This window comes from Dermacentor variabilis, chromosome 7 (genome assembly GCF_050947875.1).
Source record: "Dermacentor variabilis isolate Ectoservices chromosome 7, ASM5094787v1, whole genome shotgun sequence".
Lineage (NCBI taxonomy): Eukaryota > Metazoa > Arthropoda > Arachnida > Ixodida > Ixodidae > Dermacentor > Dermacentor variabilis.
This window is the reverse complement of record NC_134574.1, coordinates 14631506-14658251: the sequence shown is the minus strand read 5'-3', so window position 1 is coordinate 14658251 and position 26746 is coordinate 14631506. Positions and strand designations below refer to the sequence as shown.

Here is a 26746-nt window from a genome sequence, read left to right as displayed (position 1 = left end):
TGCTTATCAGTTCACTGAAGCACAAGGGATAAATAATTTAAGTAAAACAAGGCAAGACATGCAGGTGATAACAGCAGAGGAACAAGTAGAATATAATAACAGGGAAGGTAGTATGGCAAGGGCAAAAGATGTGGGCAAATATGACTTTGGAATAAAACAGAAATAGCGTGACACAGGACGAGCGTGTAAAGAGCACAGGACGAAGCGCCGTTTCAGAACGGAACAGAACCAACCAGCCCCTTTGAACACACTGCTAAAAGATGACTTTTTTGCAACAGGATGGGACACTGTGTAGCGCATTGTCATTTGAACACAAACACAATGTGTGAGTTGTGCAAAACAACTAGTCATAGCACAGCAATGTAAAAGAAGCACTACAAATAAAGTTGCAGCTGTAGCAGCACCTTTAGGGAAACACATCAGCGTGTCGGGTGAAAAAGAAACAGCAAAGGTAGATATCGCACATGGAGCGCTATCTTCTACAGGAGATCAGTGGATGCCTGTGGTAGAGACACATGACAAATGAGTTTCTATCCTTTGGGGCATGAGCACAGCTATAGTTAGAAAAAACCTATTTTAGAACAACCGAGATCACAGACAAAACTGCACCAGTGACCTTAGTCGATGGTATAATGAGGTGGCTGCCTGTGGCCAATACAATTACAAGGGCAAATCTGAAAGTCCTAGCTCCTATTTTTTTTTTCTAGCCAAATTATGGCTGTAAATGCGAAGTCAACACACCATTCCCAGCGGTGGACATTTCTTGGACCGGCCCAGCCTTATCTGCTAGTAGCTCCATGGAATGGCGCTGCTGTCAGTTGTCTAAGATGGCGGTTGTGCTTCACATGTCCATGGCATATGAGCAACAAAATGTGATTCGTTTTCTGTAGAGCAAGGGATGAACGCCCATTGAAATCCACAGGGAAATGCAGCCCATGAACAGGGAAAAGCGTCTCGCTTTGAGAAGTGTGTAGCGGTGGTTCTTTGAGTTCACAAGAGGTCGTGAAGACTTGCACGACAATGAGCATTTAGGGAGGCCTCGTGTGTCGCTGACTGAAGACAACATTTCCCGCATGGATGCAATGGTGAAACCGGATCGGCGTCTTCACCTCAAGCACATTTCCCGGGAGCTTGGCATTTCGTATGGGAGTGTTTACGACATTGTTCACAGGTTCTTAGGGTACCGGAAGGTTTCATGTTGGTAGGTTCCAGTTGGATCACATTATGAAAGGCAAGCGAATGATTGCTTCACTGAGTCATCTGCAATGGTATGCTGAAGAGGGTGAAAGTTTCCTGGACCGTATTGTTACTGGCGATGAAACGTAGATACTGCATTTCACACCAGAATCGAAGCAGCAGAGCAAGGTGTGGAAACATCCGGATTCAGCTGTGACAAAGAAATTCACTTCAGTGCCATCTGTTGGGAAAGCGATGCCCTCTGGGATCGTTGAGGACCACTCCTGCTGGATTTCATGCCACAAGGTGCAACCATCAATGCCGACAGTTACTGTTCCACACTGTCACGTCTGCTGGCTGCCATCAGGCGAAAATGCCGAGGCATTGCCGATGTGCACAATGCACTTACCCTACATGGCAATGCGAGGCCACATGTGGCAATCAGAACCACCGACAAGCTCCGGTCATTTCAAAGGGAGAGCCTGGACCACACACCATACAGTCTGGACCTCGCCCCTAGTGACTTCCACGTTTTCGGTCCGCTGAAGTACCTTGCAGAACAGTGATTCACATGCAACAGTGCTGCACAAGGGCACAACTGGAGTTCTTCTGAATGAAGCCAAGACAGCAGTCTGCCGCTGGTTCCACAGTCAGCCAGACGAATTCTACCACAGGGTCATCTCAAATTTGGTGCTACGATGGGACATATGTCTGAACCGATGTGGAGACTATGTGAAAAAATACTGTAAGGTACGTAGAATAGTATATTTATAATTACCTGTATGTACCTTACTTTAGCTAATAAAAAACAGAGGCAAAGACTCTCTGATTCACCCTCGTATAATGACACCATGCTATTCAGGGCCGATATCAGTAAAGTGCATCAAGAAACCCATGTATGACATTTTCCTAGGAAACACACCTGGGATGCAACAAATTGAGGAGCCTTGTTCAAAAGAGAAGTATCCTGGCAAAAAGAAGGAAATCAACAGAACACGATAAGACTAAAGGTTGTCTACAGGCTGCTGCACAGACGATGCTGCCTAATGGCAGGACTAATGAACTAATGAAAGATAGGTAGTTAATGCATCTTTAGTCATTGCACAAATATTGGGTAGCTCGCCTGCACTCTTTGCCAAGCAGCAGAATGATAATGTATCCCTGAAGACTGTATCTAGTAGAATGGGCTGTGTACCAATCACAGAAAGGGATAAGACCTTGGTTCAAAATGAAGCCCAAGATGGCCTATCATTTAAGCTGCATTTGAACAGCAGTGGCAAACTGTTACAACAGATAGTTGTGCCTGCAGAGAAACGGTGAAGTGTATTACCGTGATAATGGGATTAATGGCCACTGAAGGATAACAGGAACTGTAGCAGGAGTAACAAAAAGTTTTTCTGACCATCTAAGGTACAGCATGACTCCTAAACATGGTTCAAGAATTCACGTCATTCATGCACAGCAAAACTACTTACAACATGATTCTACAATGATATTGGGAAACCACAGGAAAGGCAGGAGATGGAAATTCAAGATTATGAGCAAAAATATTAATGTCACAATGACATTATTATTTTTGTAGAATCATGTTTTAAGCAGTTTTGCTGTGCATGAATGGTGTGAATTCTTGCACCATGTTCAGGAGTCATGCTAGACTTTATATGTTCCGTAATAACTGTTGTATTGCATCTGAAAGTAGGCAAGGACTTTCATGCAACAGTTTACTGCAGTGTAAACTTTTTGGGTGAAGTGTGAAAGTATCATTGCCATGAATGTGCCAGTATAGACACTACATGAGAGTCTTATGGTATTTGCAATGAGTTTGTCCAAGCCGAAGTGTCGAGCAGGCACTGCTGGTTTCGACATTGCATAGCCCGGTTTGGCCTTGTGAAGGATTTGGCTTCGCCAGTTCCGACGTCAGGACGACGATCCTGGCCTGAAGATGTCAAGTCAGTGCGAATACACATCTTGGACCTGTTCACCATGCCTGCCACAAGAGCGTGGGCATGTCGTCTTGGCGAAGGTGCCCCATGAGGTGGTGGCTGTGGTTCTCCGTTGCCCCCACTTAGCTTCCCGATCGTAGCTGCAGAAGCTGGGCATGGCCTCTGACCAGATTGCTGCAGACTGTCTCCATGAAACACCAGGTGGGTCTGGACTCCAGGTCGACTTCCACTCTACCATTCCAGATTGTAGCTGGGGCTCATTCTTTCTGTTCATCCCTACGCGTCCTGGTGCTGTTTCATTAGAACTTCTTCTATATGTTTTACCCTGATTGGTGCGCTGAAGCTCAGTGTGGCCTTCCCCGATTCATCACTTTATGCCACGTACCTCTCCTTCTTTGGCTCACAATATCTCTTCTTCCACTGTTACTCTTTGCAGTATAACACTTTATAGAGTCACAGACAAATTTTTCAGACACATGAAAAGGCTGCACGCAGACTCCGCACTATGATGGCTGTCAACCTAATATGTTCATATGGTCTCATGCTCCATTGCCAATGAGGTCATCGAGTATACACATACTAATTGTGAGCTACACGTGATGGCTTGTCACCAGCCATTTTGCAGGACATACTAGTACAGCGTACTAGCTGATGATATTTGTTTGAGACACAGACGTGTTGTTATACTTTAAACATTTTTCAGGCTTTCTAGTTTTTGTCAGAAAGAATGACCACACAATACCTAGGTTGCTTTAAATGCTGTTACAGGCAATTTTTGATATCCTCCACAACTTTTGCATGATTTCTTATTGACAAGGTAAACTAAAAGTTAACTAATTAAACTTCATTTAAACAATTATTTTTGTGGAATAGAAAGAACTCATGAATAGCATGAACACCACCCATTTAAAAAAAAAGGAAGAGGAGATTGTTTGTATGAAGCCCTCCAGTATCTAAATCTTTTTGGCAACATCCAATTGGAACAGTTGGTATACACCGGAATTAGCTTTGGAGAGAGGTCACGTGGTCAAGAAATCAAGAGGTTTGGAGAAAGTTTGTGGATCCCACTATGCTACAGACCAGATGGCTTAAATGAGCTTCTCCAAAAGTGCTGTGCTCATGGATTGTCCATGGTATTCACAAGACCTTGTCATGCATGTTTCAAGGAGTGTTTGCATGGCACAGATGATGAGAACCACTGGGAACACCTCTCTGATCACCTGTAAACTGCCTGTGGTGAATGAGCATCACTTCAATAACAGTGATTGAAGTGTTTGTGAGACAACAGTAGTAGGTAGACAAAGCCTTTTTTTTTTCTTTCTACAGAACCAAAATTACCACTTCTTATGTGCAGACTCCTATCAGGCTCTTTACAGTAAGGTTGCATGAGCTGTAGAAACGCCCTACACCAAATGACAAACAGCTTGATGCAACTTGTCCTTAATGCAGCTGATGCGGCACAAAGCATTATAACCAAAACTTATGCAACTACAGTCAAAAGTAAATTTTTTAAATTAAGGTACCAATTGAATACAATAAGCTGTGTACTGAGAGTGCATTATGTAATGTAGGGTTTCTCAAACTGGGTTCTGCGAGTGCCCAAGGGGCCTTCCCCTTTTTCTTCACCTTTCTGGCACAGAGATAACAGTACGGATCGCATTGCCGAGAAGGCATTATCAGCTCTGTCCTATGCCAAAAATAAATATCGCTGGCACCCGATTTGAGGCTGACCCTCAGCAACCTCGAGCCACGTCTTCAAACTAAAATGTGGACTCTTTCTTTTATCTCTCATTTGAGTGCAATAAACCTTGCCTAGAAATAATGACTGCCTGCATCTGGATGCCTGTTTAGGGGAGGATATTTGACACGTTGCACATGGGGAGGGAGTAACACATTACAAGGGCTTGTGGGGTTCCATGAGGCCAGAAAGATATGGAACCCCTTATATAATGTAATGCAATATCCTTATGTAAAAATGCCCTTTGGCCTTTAAGTACAAACAAATAAAACGAAATTTAGTGACGAGAGTGCTTAAGTCCAGGAGCTTTCAACGACCTGCAAATCTCTGACATTCAAAAGAGTTTGAAATGAAAACATTTGTACGAAATAGAAGCACAAGCTTGGTAACATGGGACAAGGGAAAAGAAGAAGAAGGAGACAAAGGGAGAATAGAACAGCCAGTCTGGTGTACGGGTGTTATCTCTGTTCTGTTCATTGCAATGGCACAGTCACGAACCCCAGAGCCATTGAGCCTTCATCCGCCTCCGTCCACCACCCTTCAAAGCGAACGAGTCCTTTCGGACTCGCTGTCACTACTGCCTGGAAACGGCGTCTAAGCCTCCATGGCGACTCCAAGGCAGGACTGCAACGCTGAACTTGCCCGCGCATTGTCCATGCTGACGCAACAACTGAACAGCATGGCAAGCTTGATTGCCGACAGTGGGTACACTGCACTTACTCCACCCTCTGAGAATGGAACTCCAGAGTTTCATCGGTCGACCCCACCACTTAGGTCAACTCTGTTGCCTCAAAACACTTTCGGACAGAGTCCATCAAGAAATCAATCACAGAAGGGCACCTCTGAGGTGCTGGCATCACTTCCACGGAAGCAAATATGCGTCATGGCCAACTTGGAGTGCAACTTTCACAACCGCATTTGCAGCTCTTCCAAGTGCTTATGACGCTCAGTTCACCGAGATGCGGTCATGCCAAGCTCCAGATGAAGACATAGCCGAATACATTTACAACAAGCTGCAGCTCCTTCATACCTGCAACCTTACCTGGGCTTCCCCAGCGGCCAAACAGGTTGTCATGGATGGTATCCACAACCCCATGCATGCTGTCGTCCTGTCCGTGTATGCACTAAAGACAGTGCCTGATGCTTTTGTCCGCAAGGCTTAAGTGCTACAGGACACAGCTGGGTGGCGTCGGGCCGCCTCCACGCCGCCGCATACTACCTCGCAAGCTTCCCTACTGCAATGTGGACACTCCTCCGTTGGTGACTCTAGCCACTGCTCTAGCAATGTATTGCACACTACAAGAGGCACATATGATACTAGAGCAGCCTACTGCCGTTGGTGCCAATTCGTGTCGACGGTATCAGAGAGCTGACAGCAATTGTAGACATGTGCGCTAAGCGTCCAGCGCTGCTTCGGCAACGCGCCACTCCCACTCTGCAGCCATGGACTCGGGCAGCAATGCAAAGCCTAGGTGGAAACGTACAGCCAGCAGACACCGATGACTTGCGTCCACACACAACCACTGGTACTAAGTGCCTACGTGAGGTCCCCGTCTTCGATGTCTTGCCTGCCGACATCATTCTTGGCATGGACTACATCCTTTCTGACAACATACCACTGAATATTGAAGTCGGCAAAGTTAGACTCCGATCCATGACCTCCTGCACGCTACCGACTGATCCACAGACAGGTGAGCCTTCGGGCAGGAAGACCCTTTCTAGCATTCTCGAGCAACATTGCGCCGTTTGCTGACAACAATGTGCAACTTCCCTGCACCAACTTGCTTGAGCACTGCATTCCGACAGACAGCCACCCACCTATATGAATCATCACAATCATCATCATCATCATCATTATTTATTGACCCTTAAAGGCCCCTGTTGGGGTACTACACAAGGGGGGAGCATACATAAGAAAAAGAAACTCAGAAACAGTCATGACTGAAGTAAGAAACAATAACAATAACATTGAGAAGGGTAAAGAAGGTGTACTGAAATGACTGTCAAACACAAAAAGTGATAACCAATGTACTAAAAAAGCAAGAGTGATGTAGTAAAGATAAGTCAAATACATTAAGCATCAGTACTCAGAAAGTTTGTTAGTATGTTTCGAAACTTGGTAGGGTTTCGTTTGATTACTACATGGTCAGGTAAACTATTCCATTCTGTAATAGCTACCGGCAAGAAAGAGCTGTTGAAGGATTTAGTAGAACAGTGAAGACTGAGGTTGTTTGAGAGACGGCGTGAAGTACGGTTGGGTGGCAAAAGAAGTGTGTCGCGTAAATGTGGGAAATTGTAATACAGCTTTTGAAAGAGGCATAAGCGCGAGATTTTCGGCGATGTGCTAATGATTGGATTTGGAGAGATGATTTAGTGTTTCTAACACTTAGCCGGTAGTCGTACTGGGATGTAATAAACCGGGCTGCATGGTTCTGGATAAACCGGGCTTCCAGTAGCTCAACAAGGTACGCTTGATCGGAATTCCATATTGCCGACACGAATTCCACTTTAGTATGGATATATAGCATACCACTGTAATGGTATGCTGAATGTGAACGGACTGTCATTGCTAAACAAGTACGTAATATGCTGGCTGCCAGCGTGATTAGGCTGCCATGTAGCACTTGGGCCACACATCTTGTCCTTGTTCACAAGAAAAATGGCACTTTGCAGTTTTGTGTTGATTACAGACAGCTCAACAAGCTTACTATATTGGACTCCTACCCACTGCCCTGCATTGACAATGCCATGGATACAGTACGGAATGCAAGATTCTTTTTGTCGTTAGACCTGCAGGCTGGGTATCGACAAATCAATGTCGCTGAAGAAGACAAGTTTAAAATCATGTTCTGTACACCAGCAGGGCTTTACGAGTTTCACTGTATGCCACTTGGCTTACAGACAGCTCCCAGCACGTTCGAGCGCACTATTAACACCGTGCTAGGCACACTTAAGGATCATGGCTGTGTTGTGTACCTAGACGATATCTTAGTTGCGAGCACAACAGAAGAAAAACATCCTCGGAACCTAGACAAAGTTCTTGAAAGGTGCCACAATGCCAGATTCCAACTAAACCGCGAGAAATGCCACGTTAGACTTACAGCTCCCATCTCATATCTGGGTTACTCTCAGAAAGATGTCCAACCTCTCCCGGAAAGGATATCAACCGTTTCTTCTTGTAAGCTAGGTCGCCAGTATATGGCGACCTAGGTCTTGCGTGATCCTTCTTGTTTCTTTGAAAAAAAAAAAAAGAAAAAAACCGTCAAAAACATTTTTTTGATCCACGTGACAACGTGACTCCACACCAGTAATATAAGTGGTCGCAGACGTAAATGTCATCAGTACATTGCATGTATTACGAACATGCAAACCTGGGTCACGGTCTTGTAATGGTTCGAAAAGCGAATGCAGCAAGAAAAAAGTGCAGGTGCTCGTTCCCAGTGCCACTGTTTGACAAGGTTTGCGTAAAGATTGATGCAATCTTTGGTGTGCAAAGCGTTATCACGGTCACAGCAGTTTCTTTTTTTTCTGCATTCTTTTTTATTTATTTCACGAGCTTTCTTTCCCATTAAAAAAAGGTCTTCATGAATCCCAGGTTGTTTTAAATGCTTTTAGCAGTCATTTGTCAACGTCATGCACAACTTTTTCATTTACATCTCATTGATTAAGTAAATTTATAAATTTGGCTAATTAGACATATTCGTGCACAATGAAGGAGAAATATTCACAGTGGCCACCATGAACAACATGTGCCCATCAAGGTACAGTGAACAAGATTCACGTAGTGCCCTCTGGTATTTTTAATTCTCTGTGATTCAGTCAAGATAGCATATGAAGCAGAATAAATGTAAAGTGGCATACTGGTCATTGCAAGTTTGCCAGTATTTCACATCGCCTACTCAGAAAAGGCTCCAAGATATTTTTGATAACAACACAGGGATAAAAAATCACTGGCTTTCCAGTCTGCATCATTGACCAGTACCTCGAATAAGCTCGATTAGGCGTGCTTATTGACGGTTCCGCCAAAGGCGCCATAAAGCCACTGTAAACACAACCAATATTTTGTGCGCTGAACGATGGTTGATTAAATTTTTTGGACTCGATCTGCACAAGTCGTGTCGTGAACATCGTTGCTGCAAATGCAATTTCAGAGGTTTGCGTTTCGAAGAACATTTAATTACGACCACAATTTGGCTGTTAAGGTTGACTAAATATGAAACACTACATGCTTGGTTTGCGTTCTGTGGCGGCAAGAGACTGATTTTGTGTGATGTGACCGGGCTGAGAATAGTGCAGCGTAAGTGTGAAAATTGAGCGACGATTGCGGTTGCGATTGGATATTTGTGACCAAAAAGTTTCATGAAAGCAGGCAGGTAATTTGTCGGTGTGACGCATTATCATCCCAGTAAGCGGACGTGGTGCACGTGCGAAACAGGATTTAGAATGTCACACACACGGCGTTTGCCCATTAATCAACGCAGATGTACCAACTGGGTGCAATATGGAGTGCTAAAATATATAGTGAAACTGATGATCTACACTGGGCAGACTGTATGAACTTTTTCATTCAGTGCCGCTTTCCTTTCCCTTCCCATGAAATGAGCGCCAGTTCAAATCATCTTGAGCTGGTCCGCATCTACACAAATGCGTAACACTTTTATAAAATTTTGGAGGATGCTTAAACTTCGCCTTTAAGAGTGGAACGCAATAGCATTCAAAGATCTCTGACTGCTTCTCATGCTTCCCAGCAACTGAAGCTTATGCGACCGCAATCTTTTCCTGGAAATGCTAGTGGTGAACACGATGCACGAAGGCGAGCTTTCTGGTTCTATTTTTGATGGTGTTGCTAGGAACCGAAAGGGCTGCCCCATTCCTACTAAGACAGACAAACGACAGCTGAAAAAGGGGTTTGTGTTTGAGCTTCCATGCAACGGAATTATGTTTTCTCGCATATTCAGATTACAATCCCACGCTATCATGTCTGTAGGTTTTGTGTAAGTCATACATTACAAATTTTCGGACGCATTTCACTTTGAGAAATTCAATTCAGTACTGCCTATGCGCCACACGGAGGGCCTGCGCTGTTCCGGATGCGTGGTTCTGGATGATTTTTTCGTCCGCAGACACAGGTGCCAACGCCAACACCGATGCACAATTTTCTGCAACGTGCAGCCCTTAAGCTATTGCGCTAAAACATTCCTAATGCACTGTATAGCACAAAACTGTTTTCATTTTCTTGTGGCCTAGTTACAATTATATCACCAAACACAACCACATTCCAAAGACGCCAACACTGAAAGGGATTACTTAGGCTTGGACTGCAGGGCTAAGCACTAGCCAATGCATGGCTACGGGCTGTGTGGTTGCCACTGAACAAGCAACATCCTGCTAAATTTGGCAACTTCATTAGAAATTAGTGTTTTGGCACAATTGGCGCAGCTCGATGGTTTGGCACAAGATGGCAAAATTGGCAAAGCACTTCCCTCCCTACTTAAGTGATGTCTTAAGCTGAATTTTGAAGCAGATTACCCTGCTACTGAAACTGTCTACTGCATGCAAATTTTGATAATATTGCTTATATTAGTGGTAGCAATCCAAAAAACATGCCTTCTGCAATAGTCAGTCAAAAACTTCTAAACGTAGTCCAATACATATTTTTTAATGTCTTGAAAGTGTGGGTCAATTGCCTGGAAATGCACTTCACCTACAGACTGCATGGAGAATCCAGAGTAATGAACTATTGTGGTTTATTGGAAGCCAGTTCTACCTAATATAAATGGCTTTGCCTTGCTGCAAGCCAATCAGAATGCGGCACGGTAGAAGCGCACTTTGTAGCTATAGTGTACTAGAATATAGAAGAGTGGGTCGAGCGGCAGCATGGCGCATATTTTCTTGTAAAGCCGAAAATATCTGTGGCACTACAATCAAACCATGTATTCCTGCACCAACGCTCATGATGATAGCAAATTATGCGGTCCAATCGACGTTGCAACATAATTTCTGGGTCACCATTTGTCAACGAAGGCCCAGAGAGCTGCAATCGACCCTGGGCTGCTTCCACATGAAACTATTCCGATCTGTTTTTATTCCAAAACTGCCATTAGCCCTTCATGATAGGGCAAAACAGCCCAGGCCCCACCCATATGGGCACAATAACAGATTGGAATAGTTTTACCTTATACCGGCCCTGGGAACAGAAGAGATGCCTGCCTGCTGCTGCAGCAGTGGGCAGCAGCAAGTTGCCGCACAAGCACCTGCCAAGCACCAACAAGTCCAGAGTTGCAAGTGCAAAAATTACAAGAAATGGTGCGGGAGATGGCACAATTGCACGGTGTGCGGAATGAGAATGGCTGCACTTTCTGTCGGGAAACAAATCTGCTCTCTGTCCACGGCCACTGCTGGAGCACACATGCCGAAGCCATTCTGGTGCAGCGTAGTGAAATTTCAGTCAACTTTCTATGTTTGGTGCAGTTTGGCACAGGAATGTACATTTGTACCAAAATGGTACAATTGGCACAGGAGTCCCAGCCCTAAATATGGTTGATGACTTGTGAAGGTAGTGGTGCTCACATCCCACCTCCGGAGGGACCAGCTTAAGAGACCATGTTTTCACCACACTGCAGGTAGCTGGAAGGGCTGCTGATGTCATAGTTGCCGTATCTGGGGCATGAGCTATTAAACGGTTTTCAATAGTGTCAGCTGGTTGACATCAGAGGATTCTTCAGAGACCCTCGAGCCAATATGCAAACTCACCATAAAAAAAGAAGCTTCGAACTACCCAAGTGGTACTGGTAGGGCCAAAGCCAATGCAGCCATGAGCCAAGGTGTAGTAAGATATACACTTGCCTCGATCCCTGGCAGTCACAAATGCCGCCTTGCTTCTCCAGCTCCTGTAGCACTGCATCCCGGTCCTTGAACTCCCGTGTGGACTGCAACACAGGTTGCTGCACTTCAAGCTCCACCTCAGCCAAATGAGCACGCACACAATGGTGCTCGGCGATATCTTGCACAGCTGTAGCACTGTGACACCCGTGCATTTCACAGCTTCCTTTGCACCCTTCTTACTCACTTGTTTTATTTTTCTTATGTCTCAAAACCCCGATCTGATCATGAGACACACCAAAGTGGGGGACTCCAGATTAATTCCGACCAGCTGGGGTTCTCTAACGTGCCGCCAATGCACATCACACGGCCCTTTTCGCATTCCGCCCCCATCAATAAGCAGCTGCTGCAGATGGGATATTCACTCATTAGTTTGCTCATTAGTTTGGTCTCCGGGTTCCCCAGCCCATTTCCCATTTCTGGCTCTTCGTTGCCTCACCCACTTTTTTCATTGTTGACGCTAGTATCTCACATGCCCCATAAAAAAATCTGACACCGATCCTTGCGACTGCTCCCTCTTGGCTGCTGCTCAGTTCGATTAATTATGCTGTACCAAATATGGACACAGATTTCTGTTTACTTGTCAAGTTTTTTCCTGTAACAAATGGAAGGGAAGCTCCATGGTAGGCAGTTTCTTGGCCATGACCCAGCACTGGGTGTTTCTACCTGCACGCATCACATAGCAGGTGATGCATGTGAGGAGACACTGAGTGTCCTGTTTTAAACTGGTTTTTCTAGTGCCTGTCTCAATGGAAGGAGCATTTACCTTTCAAAAGAGTTAATTTCTCCACACCAGCCAAGCATCTAGCTCAGACAAAGGCAGCACAAGTAATAGACGTTAGCGAGTTATGTTTCAGTATCTTGGCCCAATTCTCAAGTTGCTGAGAATTTGCAAAGTACTTTTCGAATCAGCTGAGAACCTACTCTTATCCCTCTGCCAGCACAGTTTAAGCAAAGGTGGCTAAAATGAACTAACACATTTAAGCAAACAATTAAAGAGACCATTGATAAAGATGTATACTGGGTGTTTCCGCTAAACATGCCAAACATGTTAAAGATCACCTGTCATAGATAGAGCACTTCCAGTCCTTGTGCTGGACTATTCGAAGAGGCAGACATTATTTGCATTGGAAATCAGAATGCCCAATTGAATAATCTCTAAAATTATCTAATTATGCTTTAACTAGTTACCTTGATGAGGAAATTGCAGTCACTGACCAAGTCAAGGTGAAAATAACACAGAGACGTTTCGGGACCCGTACAGGTTCCTTGATCACACTCCTCAAACGTCTGTGTTATTTTCACCTTGGTTTTGTCAGTGACCACAATTTCTTCATCATCATGTTACCTGACCAGACAAACTTTCGTCGAACTCTTGACTAAACTTATGGCACATATCACAATCTATAAGTTGTTGCTGAGGAGTTCGCAAGGACAATCCACTAGGAGTGAATTAGTAGCATGACACCAGTTCCAGGATATTGAGTCCCGAACTTTGGGATGCAATATACTGGCAGTACAGCTACTTTTGTACCTCATAGCATAAAACAGGTGTTCCATTATAAAAGCAAGTGAAACGACAGTGCATATCTTGAAAGTGATGCTATCCACATAATTATTTTCAAGTGGATATGCCCTGCCGTTTAAATGCCCTACAATTTGCAACTGTAGGGTTGGGAGAATATTGCATATTTTAGAATATTCAACTGAATGTTGAATCGGCGCCACACATACAAAACTTCTGCATCGGATCATCCTGTCTATGCACTGCCTCATATTGATGTCACAACAACAAGCCAAACTAAGATTTGTACAAAAGAATCTTAATTTTACAGTACCTCAGAGTTTCACAGGTGAGACCCCAGTATTTTGAACTTCTTCCGCTTCATAAAGCAGCCAGGCTGAAGGCCCTTCATGACTACATGAAGCAACATAATAGCACTAATAATGTGACATGGCGGTACTGCTATTTATGGCTCTTTAGTAACAGCACTTGCCACTTTGTTTTTAGCATCTTTGCTCCTTTTGTTGACATTCTGAACAAGATTACACAGCAAAACATTTTTAGTGTATGAAGCAGATTATAACAAAATACACATTCAATACGGTAAACTTCGGTTATTTTGACTCCAGTTAATTCAACCTGATGGATAATTCGATCCTGCCCAAAAGCCCCGGCCAACACCTATACATTTCTATGAGCCAACTTTTGTTATCTCGATCCTAAAATTGGCTTTCGCTGGATAATTCGAACTTCACCAGTCAGCACGCATGTGCCTGATCTATTTGGCGACAGCAATAGCAACCCCTTTAGTGGTAGCATCTGCCTCACTGGAGTTTAGGGGACGATGAATGGTTTGAACACACATCCTCTCCCATCAAAAATGCCTACTTTCAGCCTGCCCTAGGAAACGAGAACTATAGAGTTCAAGCGAGAACTGTAGTTCCTCAATGTCTGATCAGAGTATTTACGCCATTCTAGCCCACGGCATTTTCTTTTTTTAAGGAAAATTGGGCTGAAAATTGCTTGCACAACGCCAATTGGACAAGATACCAAAACCACCTTCACAGTGTTCAGACACTTTACCGAATAACACAAATGCATTGCGGTGATGCTGACTTTAGGAAACCTGCCACCGTTGTGCAAAACATATTAGAGATCATTTACTGCATAGAGTTTGATACATTAATTACTCGAGGAAACTCTGGTGCTTGTGACTATAGAAGCTGCGAGAGGGCCAGGTCAGCCAGCATGGGAATGATGGTTAATACATGGATTTGGCTAAAGTTCATCGTTCTGACTTCAAACGGCTTCATTACTTTGTAAACTCATGATTTTCAAGAAAGTACTGTGCTATAAATAATTAAACAAACATTATTAAAATTGCCCGACAGCAGGATTCGAACACAGGATGTCTAGCACGGAAGCCCGATATTGAAACAGTTTTGCTAAGTACGGAAGGACCCTGCTACATTTATTCACTTCAAGCCAAAAAATTAATATTTACATGAACCTAACTATAGACATTCGAGAGCATTCAAGAGCAGTCCAAGCAGCTGTAGAATAGGACGGCATTTAACCGCAAACCTTACTTCGCGCAGTTCATCCCACAGCAACATCCAGGGAACCTATCTGCATCGATGCCAGTGTACCTACTTCGCATAGCCGCCACACTGCAACATGTCTCACACGTGTCAGCACATCGATACACTTATCAAGTTGGAAATGGTTCTGGAGGCTGCAGACACAATCTTATTTTATTTATAATGCCCAACACAATTTTTATGTGACCATCTATTCAACAATCACGCGCATCACTGTTGCTTTGTTAGTTCAACCTTCTTTGTTTAGACTGATCCAGGGGCCAGGAAAGGGATTCGGTTCATTGTCAGTTGGTCTGTATGCTCATGGAACGAGTTGCAGCCGGAGAAAATGCCAGTTGCGTTTAACTTTTCCTTTTGCTTGATTATTTCCTCGAGTGACGGCGCACCCCGATGCTGGTAGATCCTCAGAATCCGCGATATGGGTTAGATAAGGTGGAAAATAACATATTGTCAAACAGAGTCCATGATAATACCCTGCAATAACCATTCAACCCATAAGCAATCTGACTGTCACCGCTTACCTCGTTTGGCTTTCCCCTAATTGTACAGCCCTTTTCGTGCAAAATTGGCAACTGGAAACAAGAGTCACGCGATCCGATTCGTTGACTAGCGCACGTGACCAAAAACGCGTGCTGTGGTTGGCTGCGCGAGGTTCCCATCGTCTGCTCCACTCCGCAGGCGACGCGATGGTGCGTCTCGTAGGTTTGTTGGCACATGCCCAACGATGTCCAGTCCACCGGGGAAGTTCACCACGAGGCACAAGTTCGGCAAGAGGAAGCGATCAGCTTATAACTTTCAAAAGCGCTCAATTGTTTCTGAAAGCATCGAGAGTAGCTCGCCGCCAACCGCAAATGATGCCGAAGCCGCGGACGATGCCGAAGTAGGCCTAGCCAGCTCACAAATGAGTGAAATCGTTACGGACAGCGGCCACGTTCGGCGTAACACTGCAATGTTGCAGCGTGCGGATTTTTTGCAGAGGGAGATGAATGCTCAAAAAGTCCTTGCGTCAACGCCAGCAACAAAGCGGGTGTTGGATTTGCTCACTCGCGCCGACGGCGCTGCAGCCGCGCCAGTCAACGCCGAGGCAGGCTTCGCTATCTTCAGTGGGACTCCGTGAATGCACTGATGTCGTTTGTCAAGTGCAAGGTGTGCGGCGGCAGCGTCGCAGGAGGCAAAAGCGAACGGTAATCTGGCCTCGCCATAAAGATCGTTATCACATGCGCGTGTTGCGGCGATATCGCATCGGCGTGGAGCTCGACCCGCGTGAACGACAACCTTGCCGTGCGCGCTATGCAAGCCACCGGGAATCGGCGAAAGGTGCCAAACGATGTTTTTGCCGCATTTGGGTGGCCGTGGTCAGGGCGACTACTTTCCTGGTGGCTTTTAGGCACTTTCACTACAAAATAATGCAAAATTATTTCGGTACTGATTAAAAGTGACTGTATCCCTTTTTTCTCGTTTTCTCGAAACACCGACTTTTGACTTGTTGCTGATTTGCCGCGGCGATATCTCTGCCTTCAAAGCAGATAGAGCCATAATTTTTTGTGGCTTGTAGCTGAGTGTGCAAAGTACACAATGGTAGGGTCAGATTTTGGAATTTATGCTTTAAAAATTTTCAATTCTGCTTTAGATCAGACAGTGGGGTAGCCAAAATTCGAACAGTAACGATTGAATTGCTATAAAATTGCTAATATTTGATGTATCGAAATAGTATTCCTACCATTGTGTTCCTTGTGTTTTCTAGTACCCAGGCATGTGCCAAGATGAATTTTGTAGCACATTTTTTTCCCTATTGTTTCTGCAAATTATGAACAATGAATTTCATTTATCTTCAGAACTAAATGGCCTATTGGAAAAATAATTACATATTTGAAATCACCACAAAAGTCTTAACAAGGATGGAAAGTTTCATGAATATTGATGGAAAACATGAACATTATTTGAAGAACAGTGTCTACAGCAATCTGTAGACAATCTACAAGGGCATATGTGCACCACAATTAGGAGCGAGCAGTGTGTCCTTGGATAACCAACACAACACCAGAAACATTAAAACACAGACTCTTTTTACTGTAAATAGAAACGCAATAAATCAAATTAATATTATAGGGAGAGCTTTAAATACTTTAGAAATACTGTATATCAGTTTGTTTAGACTGATCGATCACCTCAACGATCACCACACGAACACAAAACACAATTTACCTAAAGCAGTAGCCAGCCACATTAATGAACATGGTCATATATTTGACAAAGCATAATAATAATAATATTTGTGGTTTTACGTGCCAAAACCACTTTCTGATTATGAGGCACGCCGTAGTGGAGGACTCCGGAAATTTTGACCACCTGGAGTTCTTTAACGTGCACCTAAATCTAAGCATACGGGTGTTTTCGCATTTCACCCCCATCGAAATGCGGCCGCCGTGGCCGGGATTATTTGACAAAGCAAGGCTCTATACAATACAAACAAATTTCTGTTCACCTTGCGAAAGGAAATATACGAAATCATACCTCATACACAAGTTTAACTGCCTGCACCCGACGGGAATTAACTTGGCACATGGCAACTTAGAATCTTTAAAAGCTGTAACTTAAATCTGAAAGTCTTATATCATCAACCAGGACACAAAGCACATTATGCCACCAGCTAACCTTAATTTTTAACCTCACCTATTCCTCCATTTCGAAAATTTTTTCCTGCCTACTACTCAATTTAATATACTCTTTCATGTTTTTACGTTTATGTCAATTGTACGACCCCTTTTCCCATGTACACCGGCCCCCGCCCGCCTCTGCGCACGTCACCGTCCTATTTGTTATTCCGGTTTTGGTTCTCCCCCTCCTATATTTTTTTTGTCTGCTTTCTATTATATGTTTTTTGAAACACCCTCACCAACACATTCCGAAGTCCCAGACGTCATTACCGTATTTACTCGCCAGACGCAAGTTCACTTTCACAGCACCCTTCCGACGTAGTTCAGCAGTGTCCATGGAAGCCTTTTCTAAAACCAGGTTCACGAGTTCTGCCGAGTTGAATTCGCGAGGTAGTTCCACTGCTGGTTCGTCTTGAGCTTGGTATCTCGAAAATATCTTCTCTGCGGAGGTCTCCTCGAGGAAAAATGTCACCCACATGTTGGAGTCAGTTGTCGGCTGCGCCAAAATTTGAGGCACCTTGTTCTCAGTGCATAGTCTTTGATAAACGCCCGGAAGTGTCCTGCAAGGCCAACAAAAATGGGCAGGGAGGGCACATCATAAGGCTTTACCAGCTTGGAGATCCTCTCTACGGATTCTTGCTTAGTGCTTTTAGTGTGTCCATCAAACACCCTGCCAAGAAATACTACGGTATCTTGAAAGAACGCACTTTTCTTGAAGTTGACTTTGAGTTGGGCAAGACTGAGGGCATGAAGAACTTTTGAAAGATGACTATGGTGTACTTCCTTTGTCTTTGTGTAGATGATGATGCCGTCGATGTACACATTGCAAAATATGCCCAGGTAAGGTTTCAGAATGTCCGTCATAACCTTCTGAAACCACGCAGGGGAGTTTTTCCAACCAAATGGTAGGAGGCGGTACTCAAATAAGTCAAATGGGGTTATGAGTGCGGTGTACTTCTTCGTTTCTTCACTTAGTGGAATCTGCCAAAAGTCCTTGCAGAGGTCTATTCGTGAAAAACAATGGCAACCACCAGTTTCGTCAATGATGTCGACGATTCTCGGCATTGGATATGGTATCAATTCAGTTTGACGATTGAGAGCCCGGTAGTCTGTGCAAAGGCAGAATGTCCCGTCTTCTTTTGGTGCAATAGTTATAGGAGAAGCAAATGGGGATACAGAAGGCCGGACGATACCTGGGTCTAACATTTCTTGCAACTCCTTTTTCAGCCACACCTTTTTATCTCTGGACATATTATAGGGGCTTCTACGAACCACTGTTTTATCTGTGAGCTCGAAAGGAACGACATGTGATTTCATTGCTGGAGGGTAGCTACCCATGCATGTAAGCTCTGGGTACTTAGTCTTGATGTCTTCCTGGTGAAAAATTAGGCTTGATACACTAGGTTCTTCACCAGGATCTTCTGTTCTTATCGTGTTTTCGGCCATTACCTTGTCATCCCAATAGAGGTTTATCTTAAGTTTTTTCATGTCTGGACGGGACAAAAGAAAATCGTAGGTGACACTGGGAATTGCCAAAACGCCACTGGTAATAGCATGTCCTTGAAATTCAATAGCCAGGGTTACCCATTCATTATGCATGGTCACTGACCCATCGTAGGCTTGGACATGCAATGTTCTACCAGCGTGCAGACGATTGGCATCCACTCGAGTCTTGTTGATAATTGATACCGAAGCTCCACTGTCAACAAGAGCCTTCCCTTCAATGCCATCTACCTTAATGGGGGCGTACAATAAGCTTGACGACATCAAATACACTGTCTCACGGAAGCTCTTTTTCTGGGGCTAGTGATGCACGGTAAACAAATTATGTGGAAGTAGGTTGCCGCAAACTGCGGCAACTGATTCTTCACCATCCTCACAGTCATGATTTACGCTTCCCAGGGATTTGTTTATGAAGCTGTCTTCACATTCGCCTTCGACCCCTGGGAGCACGCCAACCCAAGTTTTCTGTACTGCCTGCAAGGCAGCTCGGTTATCGCGGATTACGGCTTGACCAATCTGTGCCAGTCTGTCTGAAGCGACTGCTTGAGCCAGCGGTTATATTTTCTTCTGAAGTGGATGGTATGTCCTTAAGGCACTCCAGGAGCCCGTCCCTAGTTTTAGGTGATCGTACTTGCACTAGCTTCAGGACTTCCGCGTGCAGTCCGTGCATTATTAGTGCTACTACGGCAGAAGAAGGAAGCATAGGCTCAGCCAGCTTTAAAAGGCGGCGCTTTTCAAAGAAATACTCGACGGGGGAGCCCTGCTTGAATTTGAAATTAAGCGCAACGTCCCATCTTTGCACTAGGTTGCTTCGGAATGTCGTCAAGAATTTTTCCTTCCACTGGTTCCAAGATTTGCCAGCATCTTCAATAATGTGCAGATCGTACCACTTCCGTGCAACACCTCTTAAATAACTACGCATGTTAGTAATCTTGTCCTTATCAGAGTACCATTTGTTCTTCCCAGCGGCATACTCATAGAATTCAAGCCAACTTTCTGGGCTTTAAGACATGTCGTCGAACGCATCGGGCTCTACAAAATTAGTCGTCGGCCTCTCAGCGTTTAGAGAGCTTATAAGCGATGTCACCAGTTGGTTTTGTTGTGCAATCTGTTCTTGCTGTAGCTGAAGAGCTTTCAAAACGAGGCTCACCTCTTCTGTCGAAGACCGTCCCAAGTCCTTTTAACGCATCGGCTGAAGAACTAATTCGTCAAAGATCGCCAGATGCAAGCTCACTTTCATAGCACCCTTCCGAAGTAGTTCAGTAGTGTCCATGGGAGCCTTCTCAAAAACCAGGTTCACAAGTTCTGCCGAGTTGAGTTCGTGAGGTAGTTCCACCGCTGGTTCGTCTTGAGCTTGTTATCTCGAAAAGATGATCTTCCCTGCGGGGGTCTCCTCGAGGAAAAATGTCACCCACATGTTGGAGTCAGTTGTCGGCGGCGCCAAAATAATGTAGCGTTCCTAGTTAAAGGACACAGTAGACGTAAAGCATTGCTGTGGAACTGGCGTCCATCTCGTCTACATTTTATTCTCACTCCCTCTTTCTCTTCTCCCGTCCCCCGGTTCCCGCCCTTCTTCATCTTCTATTCGAAGGTTCATACCTCTTCAACATACTCTTTCATGTTTTTACATTTATGTCAATTGTACGACCCCCTTTTCCCATGTACACCAGCCCCCGCCCGCCTCTGCACACGTCACTTTCCTATTTGTTATTCCGGTTTTGGTTCTCCTCCTTCTATATTTCTTTTTGTCTGTTTTCTATTATGTGTTTTTTGAAATACCCTCACCAACACATTCCGAAGTCCCAGACGTCATTACCGTATTTACTTGCATAATGATCCCACTCGCGTAATGATTGCACCCCTGAATTTTGTCGTGAAAATTCACTTTTTTTTTATTTCCTGTGTAATGATCACACCCCGAACTTGCCGCAGCGATATGTCGTGTGCCAAGTCTAGCTAATGATGATTGCGCTGTCGAATGCTACACGAACAACTCTTCAAGACAAACCAAGCGGTCTGCACGCACCAACCATCCTCAAGCAGATGCCCTATTTCATTTCTTTCATCACTCTCCGCACTTCCATGACAAAAAAAAAAAAAAAAAAAAAGAAGGCTACAACCAAACTCGCCTTTATTACAGGGGCAGCTGCCTATTTGTTGACCTGTTGTCATCCTGCAGCAAATGCGAGATGAAAATTTTTTTTTTGCACGAAATTCAACCCGCGTAATGATTGCACCCCTGAATTTGCATCAATCTTTTTGACAAAAAAGTGCGATCATTGTGCGAGTAAATGCAGTATACCTTTTTCGCCACCTGAGCCACACATGGTATCGCCATTTCTGTATATTGCCCTAACGATACCTATGTTGAACTACTGGGACTAAAGGCCCTTGAAAGACCATGTCGCTGCCTTCCAGATATGCCATACATTGCATCCAGAACTCCTTGTCCTTGTCTCCTTGTCCTTGCCATTTCTGCATACTGCCCTAACGATACCTACGTTGAGCTACTGGGGCTAACGGCTCTTGAAAGACCATGCCGCTGCCTTCCAGATATGCCATACATTGCTTCCCAAACTCCTTGTTGCCATCTTAACTACTTCAAAATTACTCGACGCATTGCTGCCATGCTACTAAAGTCACGCTTTCAACTCAGTTTTTTTTTTTGCCTGTTGTGTTATTCACGCACTGACCGCCTAACCGGCTCTTCTAATGCCACAAAAACGTGCCGCCAACGACACCTCTGAATGCTCCCTAACCTCTCGCTTCCCCAACGCCCTCCCGTGCCCCCTTCCTTTTTTCTTTTTTTCTCCTCCCCTTTTTTCCCTTTTGATGTCCCCCCTCCCCCGGTTTTTTTCCTCTCCTTTTCTTTTCTTCTTTTCTTTTCTCCCTGCCTTCCCACTCCCCCACTTTTGTCCCCTCGTCTAGGGAATGACGCTCACAGATGTCAGGCGACAGCACTCATTACCTCTGAAGTCTCTCCCTTTATAACCAACCGCAACTGACGACAAACACACATGACGTCACTGCACTAACCCTTTAAAACTAACATGCCAAGGATGACGAGGCTGCCTTTGACGAAGATAGGTTCTCCTATCGAAACGTTGGCCAGCCTTTCTGAGGCACCTTATCCCTGTTTACAAACTTTACACCACAGTGTATCTCAGTTAGCATGATTAGAAAATTGAAAAGGCAATATTATACTAAGCTTATTAAGAATGAGAGCAATAGCATGAAAAAGATATGGGAAATCATAGAAGTCATACCCAAAGGCCCGAGAAACTGTCCGACTGGGGCACCACCACAGCCACTCGGAAAACTTCCTTTTACTTTGGAATAAAGCCAGTCGACTCTCCGTTCTCAAGCTGTCACAACGTGTATTCCTTGCCTCCACTAAACCAAGCTCCCAACAAGTGATGATCCAGGACATTTACATTTTTTTCAAACGCTAGCCCTAGACAACGCTGCTCCTACTCTTGATGACAGACATGAGGCTGCAATTATGTTTTCTGTCATTGCCCCAGAGCTTCAGCTTCCCAGCTTTTAGCCCAAGAATCGCCGAGTTTGTTTTATACAACTAGAGGCCCATTTTCAACTCTGGTGCATCACTTCATAGACAGCGAAGTATCTGCCCATCATCACTGCACTACCTTCCGACATCGCCAATGCCATAGACGACTTGCTAGTGGGTACAGCTTCGGCCGCAGCATACGACAACCTGAAACACATGGTCCTGCAGCACCTCGAGTCATCGCAACAGAGTAGACTCCAACAGCTCCTCTCCGAGGAACTCAGCGACCAATGACTGCCACAACTCCTGCCCCGGTTGCATCAGTTACTGGGTGAGCACTCCGCAAACCCGAGCCCCAGAAATGCATTTTCAGAGGTGAAGCCCTGGATTTTCTTGGCCATCACATTCCATTCCAAGGTATCAAGCCACTGGAATCACGGGTGTGGGCAATTGAGGATTTCCCCTCGCCAACTTCCTTCCGAAAGTTGCACGAGTTATAAATTTTCACAGGCGCTTCATAACATCCTGTGCACAAGTTCTTCAGCCCCTTACCGGCCTGCTGCGTCGCAACTAAAAAAAACACCTACTTTTCACTGCTCCTCGGAGCTTCAACACTCCCTCTAGGAAGCCAAAACATGGTTGGTGACTGCAGTGTTGCCAATTAATCCCTTGCCCAATGCACCAACCTGTCTTACGGTAGATGCGTCGACCATGGCAGTAGATGTAGTACGGCAGCAGCACAATGGCACGGACTGAAGGCTGCTGGGCTTCTTCGCAAAGCACATCAGTCCTACAGAAGCTCGCTACAGCACCTTTGGGAAGGAGATGTTGGCCATCTATTGCACTGTCAAGCATTTCTCTTTTTCTCTTGAAGGCTGTAGCAACATTCACATTCGACCAACCACAAGCCATTAACCTTCGTTTTCAAGAACAGTTCTGAGTACATTTTCTTGTACTCAGAATGTGAGCTTCGGCAACTTTCCTCCATCTCTGAATTTTCTAATGACATCTGCCATATCTCTTGGACCGGAAATCAGGCAGCTGATGCACTGCCGTGAATTGGTGCTGTGTCTGCTGGCCCTGTGGATTTCCAAGCTCTAGCCTCCGCCCAGAAAAACGACCCCGATGTAGTATAGTGTCGCCCCCTGTCAGATCTCTGTGTTCTCCTACATGTATGTTTTATAGTTGTTTAGCTAGATGGCGCACCCCCCTTCTGTCATGTGACAAGTTTGGGCCAATCTGGAGGTGTCATCTGGCATGTGAAGCCTTTATTAGTAATAAACGGCGGCGGGTCGGCTGAGTCTTCGTTCCGGTTTTCATCAGTAGCAGTCAGCTGCGTGTCTCCTTCCTGCGCCGGCGCTAGCCACGCGTTCGCCCGGTCGGGGCCCCCCACTTGCCTGCCGCTGCCAACACAACATCTTTTGGCGACGAGGATGGGATTCCCGCAGCGGTTCCGACCGAAGCCCCGGGAAACCAACGAGCTTCGTAAGTGAAGCGTCCTTTACGTGTCGGCACGGCCTGCAAACGCCGCCGACGCACTTGGCGTCGCGAGGCTTCCGAGCCTAGGCCTACTCGCCCCCTTGTTCTTCCGTGCCCCATTCCTGCTGCAAGCTCCGGCTTGTTTTCTGCACTGTCTCCTGCACGCTACCGGGCATGGCGTCTTTTACGGCGAACCTTCCCGTTTTTCTGGAATTGCACGGGCCACCGTTAATTCCATGGTATCGATGGAAAAAAATTTTTCAGGCCCACCTCGAAGCGGCCGGCGGTGGCGACTGGACGGACGCGCGACGAGTGTCCGCGCTCGTCAGCGCTCTCGGGCGTGAAGGACAACGAAAGTACTTTGCAGACGAGGAGCAGGAAGCAGCAAGGCAGTTAACCAGCGCAGCGCCAGCGTCAAGCGAAGCAGCAAGGCAGTCGACCGGCGCAGCGTCAACGTCAAGTGATGCGGTCCCGCCAGCGTCAGAGTTCCAGAAACTCTTGCAGCAGCTTGACCGGCTGTTCGCCGCGTCAACAAATGTCCTGGCGGAAAGGCACGAATTCGCCAGTCGAAAGCAGTTCGAGGGAGAAGGATTCCTGGAATTCGTGACCGCATTGAAGGAGAAGGCAGTACAGTGCAACTTCGGCACAACCTACGACGAGCGCGTCCGAGACCAAGTAATACATGGGGTAGCGAACGTCAGCGTTCGCGAAAAGTTGCTGGCTCATGGCGAAACCCTGTCCCTGGACAAGGCAGAAGAAATTGGACGCTCGTTAGAAGCCCTGCATCGAGCGAACCGCGCGTTCGACTCGGAGAAAATACAGAGAATCGAGGCAGCTCAACTTGGCGTTCCGTCGACGGGCCAAGATGGCCGACTTCTTCTGGGGAGCCGCCAAGATGGCCGACGTAGTCCGGGAGGCCGCCAAGATGGCCGACTTCTTCCGAGAAGCCGCCAAGAGGGCCGACATTTCGCACATGGCTCCTCCGGGAACCGTGGTGCATGCGACCGGTGTGGCAGCACGAAACATATTGCAACGTACAAGAATTGTCCAGCAAGGAACCGGCGGTGCAACGCCTGCCACACGTTGGGCCATTTTGCATCAGTATGCCGAAAAACCCGTACTGTTCAACACGTCTCTTCCGCAAAGGCGCTGTCTTCAACTTCCGCAGGGCAGCCGTCCGCGTCTGTCTTGACGGTAAGCGCTTTTGAAATTAAAAGAGATTTGGAAGTTCCGGTTGTAGTGAACGGCGTCTCCATGTGACTGCCGGTGGACACGGGAGCGTCTGTCTCATTGATGACGGGCAAAGATTTTGGAAAGCACTTTGGTCGACAGCACAGACTGTCACAAACAACAGTGGACTTGAAAAATTTCTCCAAGCAACGCATAGACATTCAAGGCCTGTTTCAAGCCACTGTCCAGTTTTTTCAAAGGTCATGCTCCGTCACGTTCCACGTAACGACTACAGGAACATCACTGCTGGGTTTAGACGCCATCCAACGCTTGGGCATACAGATCGACGGTACATCGCTGACATGTCGTCTACCATCGCTTCCTTCAGTACAGAGCCCCACAGGTGTGCCTCCGGGTTTTGATCACCTCTTCAGTGACGAGTTGAGTTTCGTAAACAACCTTGTGCACCGAATTAATCGGCAGCAAGATGCGAAACCAGTATCTTCAAACTTGCGCAGACTACCCCTGGCTCTCCGTGACCAGGTCCCAAACGAATTGCGACGTCTCGAGGACTGCGACGTCATCGAGCGCGTCGAGGCTTCTGAGTGGGTGTCTCCACTCGTGGTGGTGCGCAAGAAGGATGGAACCATGCGGCTCTGTGTAGATCTACGGGAACAGGACAGTCTTGTGCCTCACGTTCAAGAAAGGGTCTTGCAGAAACAGTGGCAGACTAAACAGTACGTAGACAAACGTAGAGGTGCTCAGGCAACTTGTATCAAGGTGGGAGACACCGTCAGAATAAGATTTAAGAGGAAACGATTTTTTAAGTACAGTAAACCTCGTAAAGTCAAGGCCCAGGTAGGACCATCTACTTTTCTACTCAGTGATGGGAAGACGTGGCATATCTCTAAGTTAACCCTAGTGATGAAGGATCCAGCAGGTAGTACATTGTGTACAAGTGATAGAAACTTTTTGTACTCATATTCAAACTTGGATAGTCATTCCGATGACTCATCTGTAGCGACAGCGTCTTCTCAGTCATAAGCTTCAGCTGAGTAGTCAGTCTGACTGTATCACTTCCGAGTTTACACAGTCAGCAGTCGTCTCTGATTCCGTAGGAGAATCGGTAGCCTCCCAGGACTTGTTGGGACGTCGAGAGGAGCTTCCTGGGCAACCCTCTCCAGCTTTGAGCGACAACCACATTCAATTGTCCAACCAGGGGGAGGGAAATAGTGGGACGACTGGGTCTTTAAAGTCGACCGATACGCGTCGCAACCCCCAAAGTTCTTCTGAGGTACGCACGCGTCCTCATCGTGAGAGAAAACGGCCTCCGCGGCTCGATGATTTTGTTTCTGTAGTGTAGAGCGTATTGCCGTCTTCGAAATGCCACGGCTAGGGGCCTCGCTGTGACATTTAGGAGACAGTCCACATGTTTCATTAACACAGGTATAAAGTGCTCCTTGTTGTGGTGCAGTGAGTTTTGTGCCGTGTTCCTTGTCAGACTTTGAGTAACTGCCTGTGTTTTGGTGCCCAAGACTACTGGTGTGCGTGTATGTGAACTTGGGCGGGGACGGATTGAATT

General features: G+C 45.8%; 1 protein-coding gene across 4 annotated transcripts in view; it reads right to left on the bottom strand.

The window, feature by feature from the left end:
• LOC142587341 (mitochondrial-processing peptidase subunit alpha) overlaps window positions 1-26746 on the bottom strand; it is a 233772-nt gene that overhangs the window by 168940 nt on the left and 38086 nt on the right. For 2 of the 4 annotated variants that reach the window (XM_075698266.1, XM_075698265.1), the window contains one exon: window positions 11704-11786. The exons of the other annotated variants lie outside the window; for them this stretch is intronic. In XM_075698266.1, the coding sequence (XP_075554381.1) occupies window positions 11704-11786 (83 nt within the window). The remainder of the gene's footprint in view (window positions 1-11703; window positions 11787-26746) is intronic. 4 annotated transcript variants of the gene reach the window in all.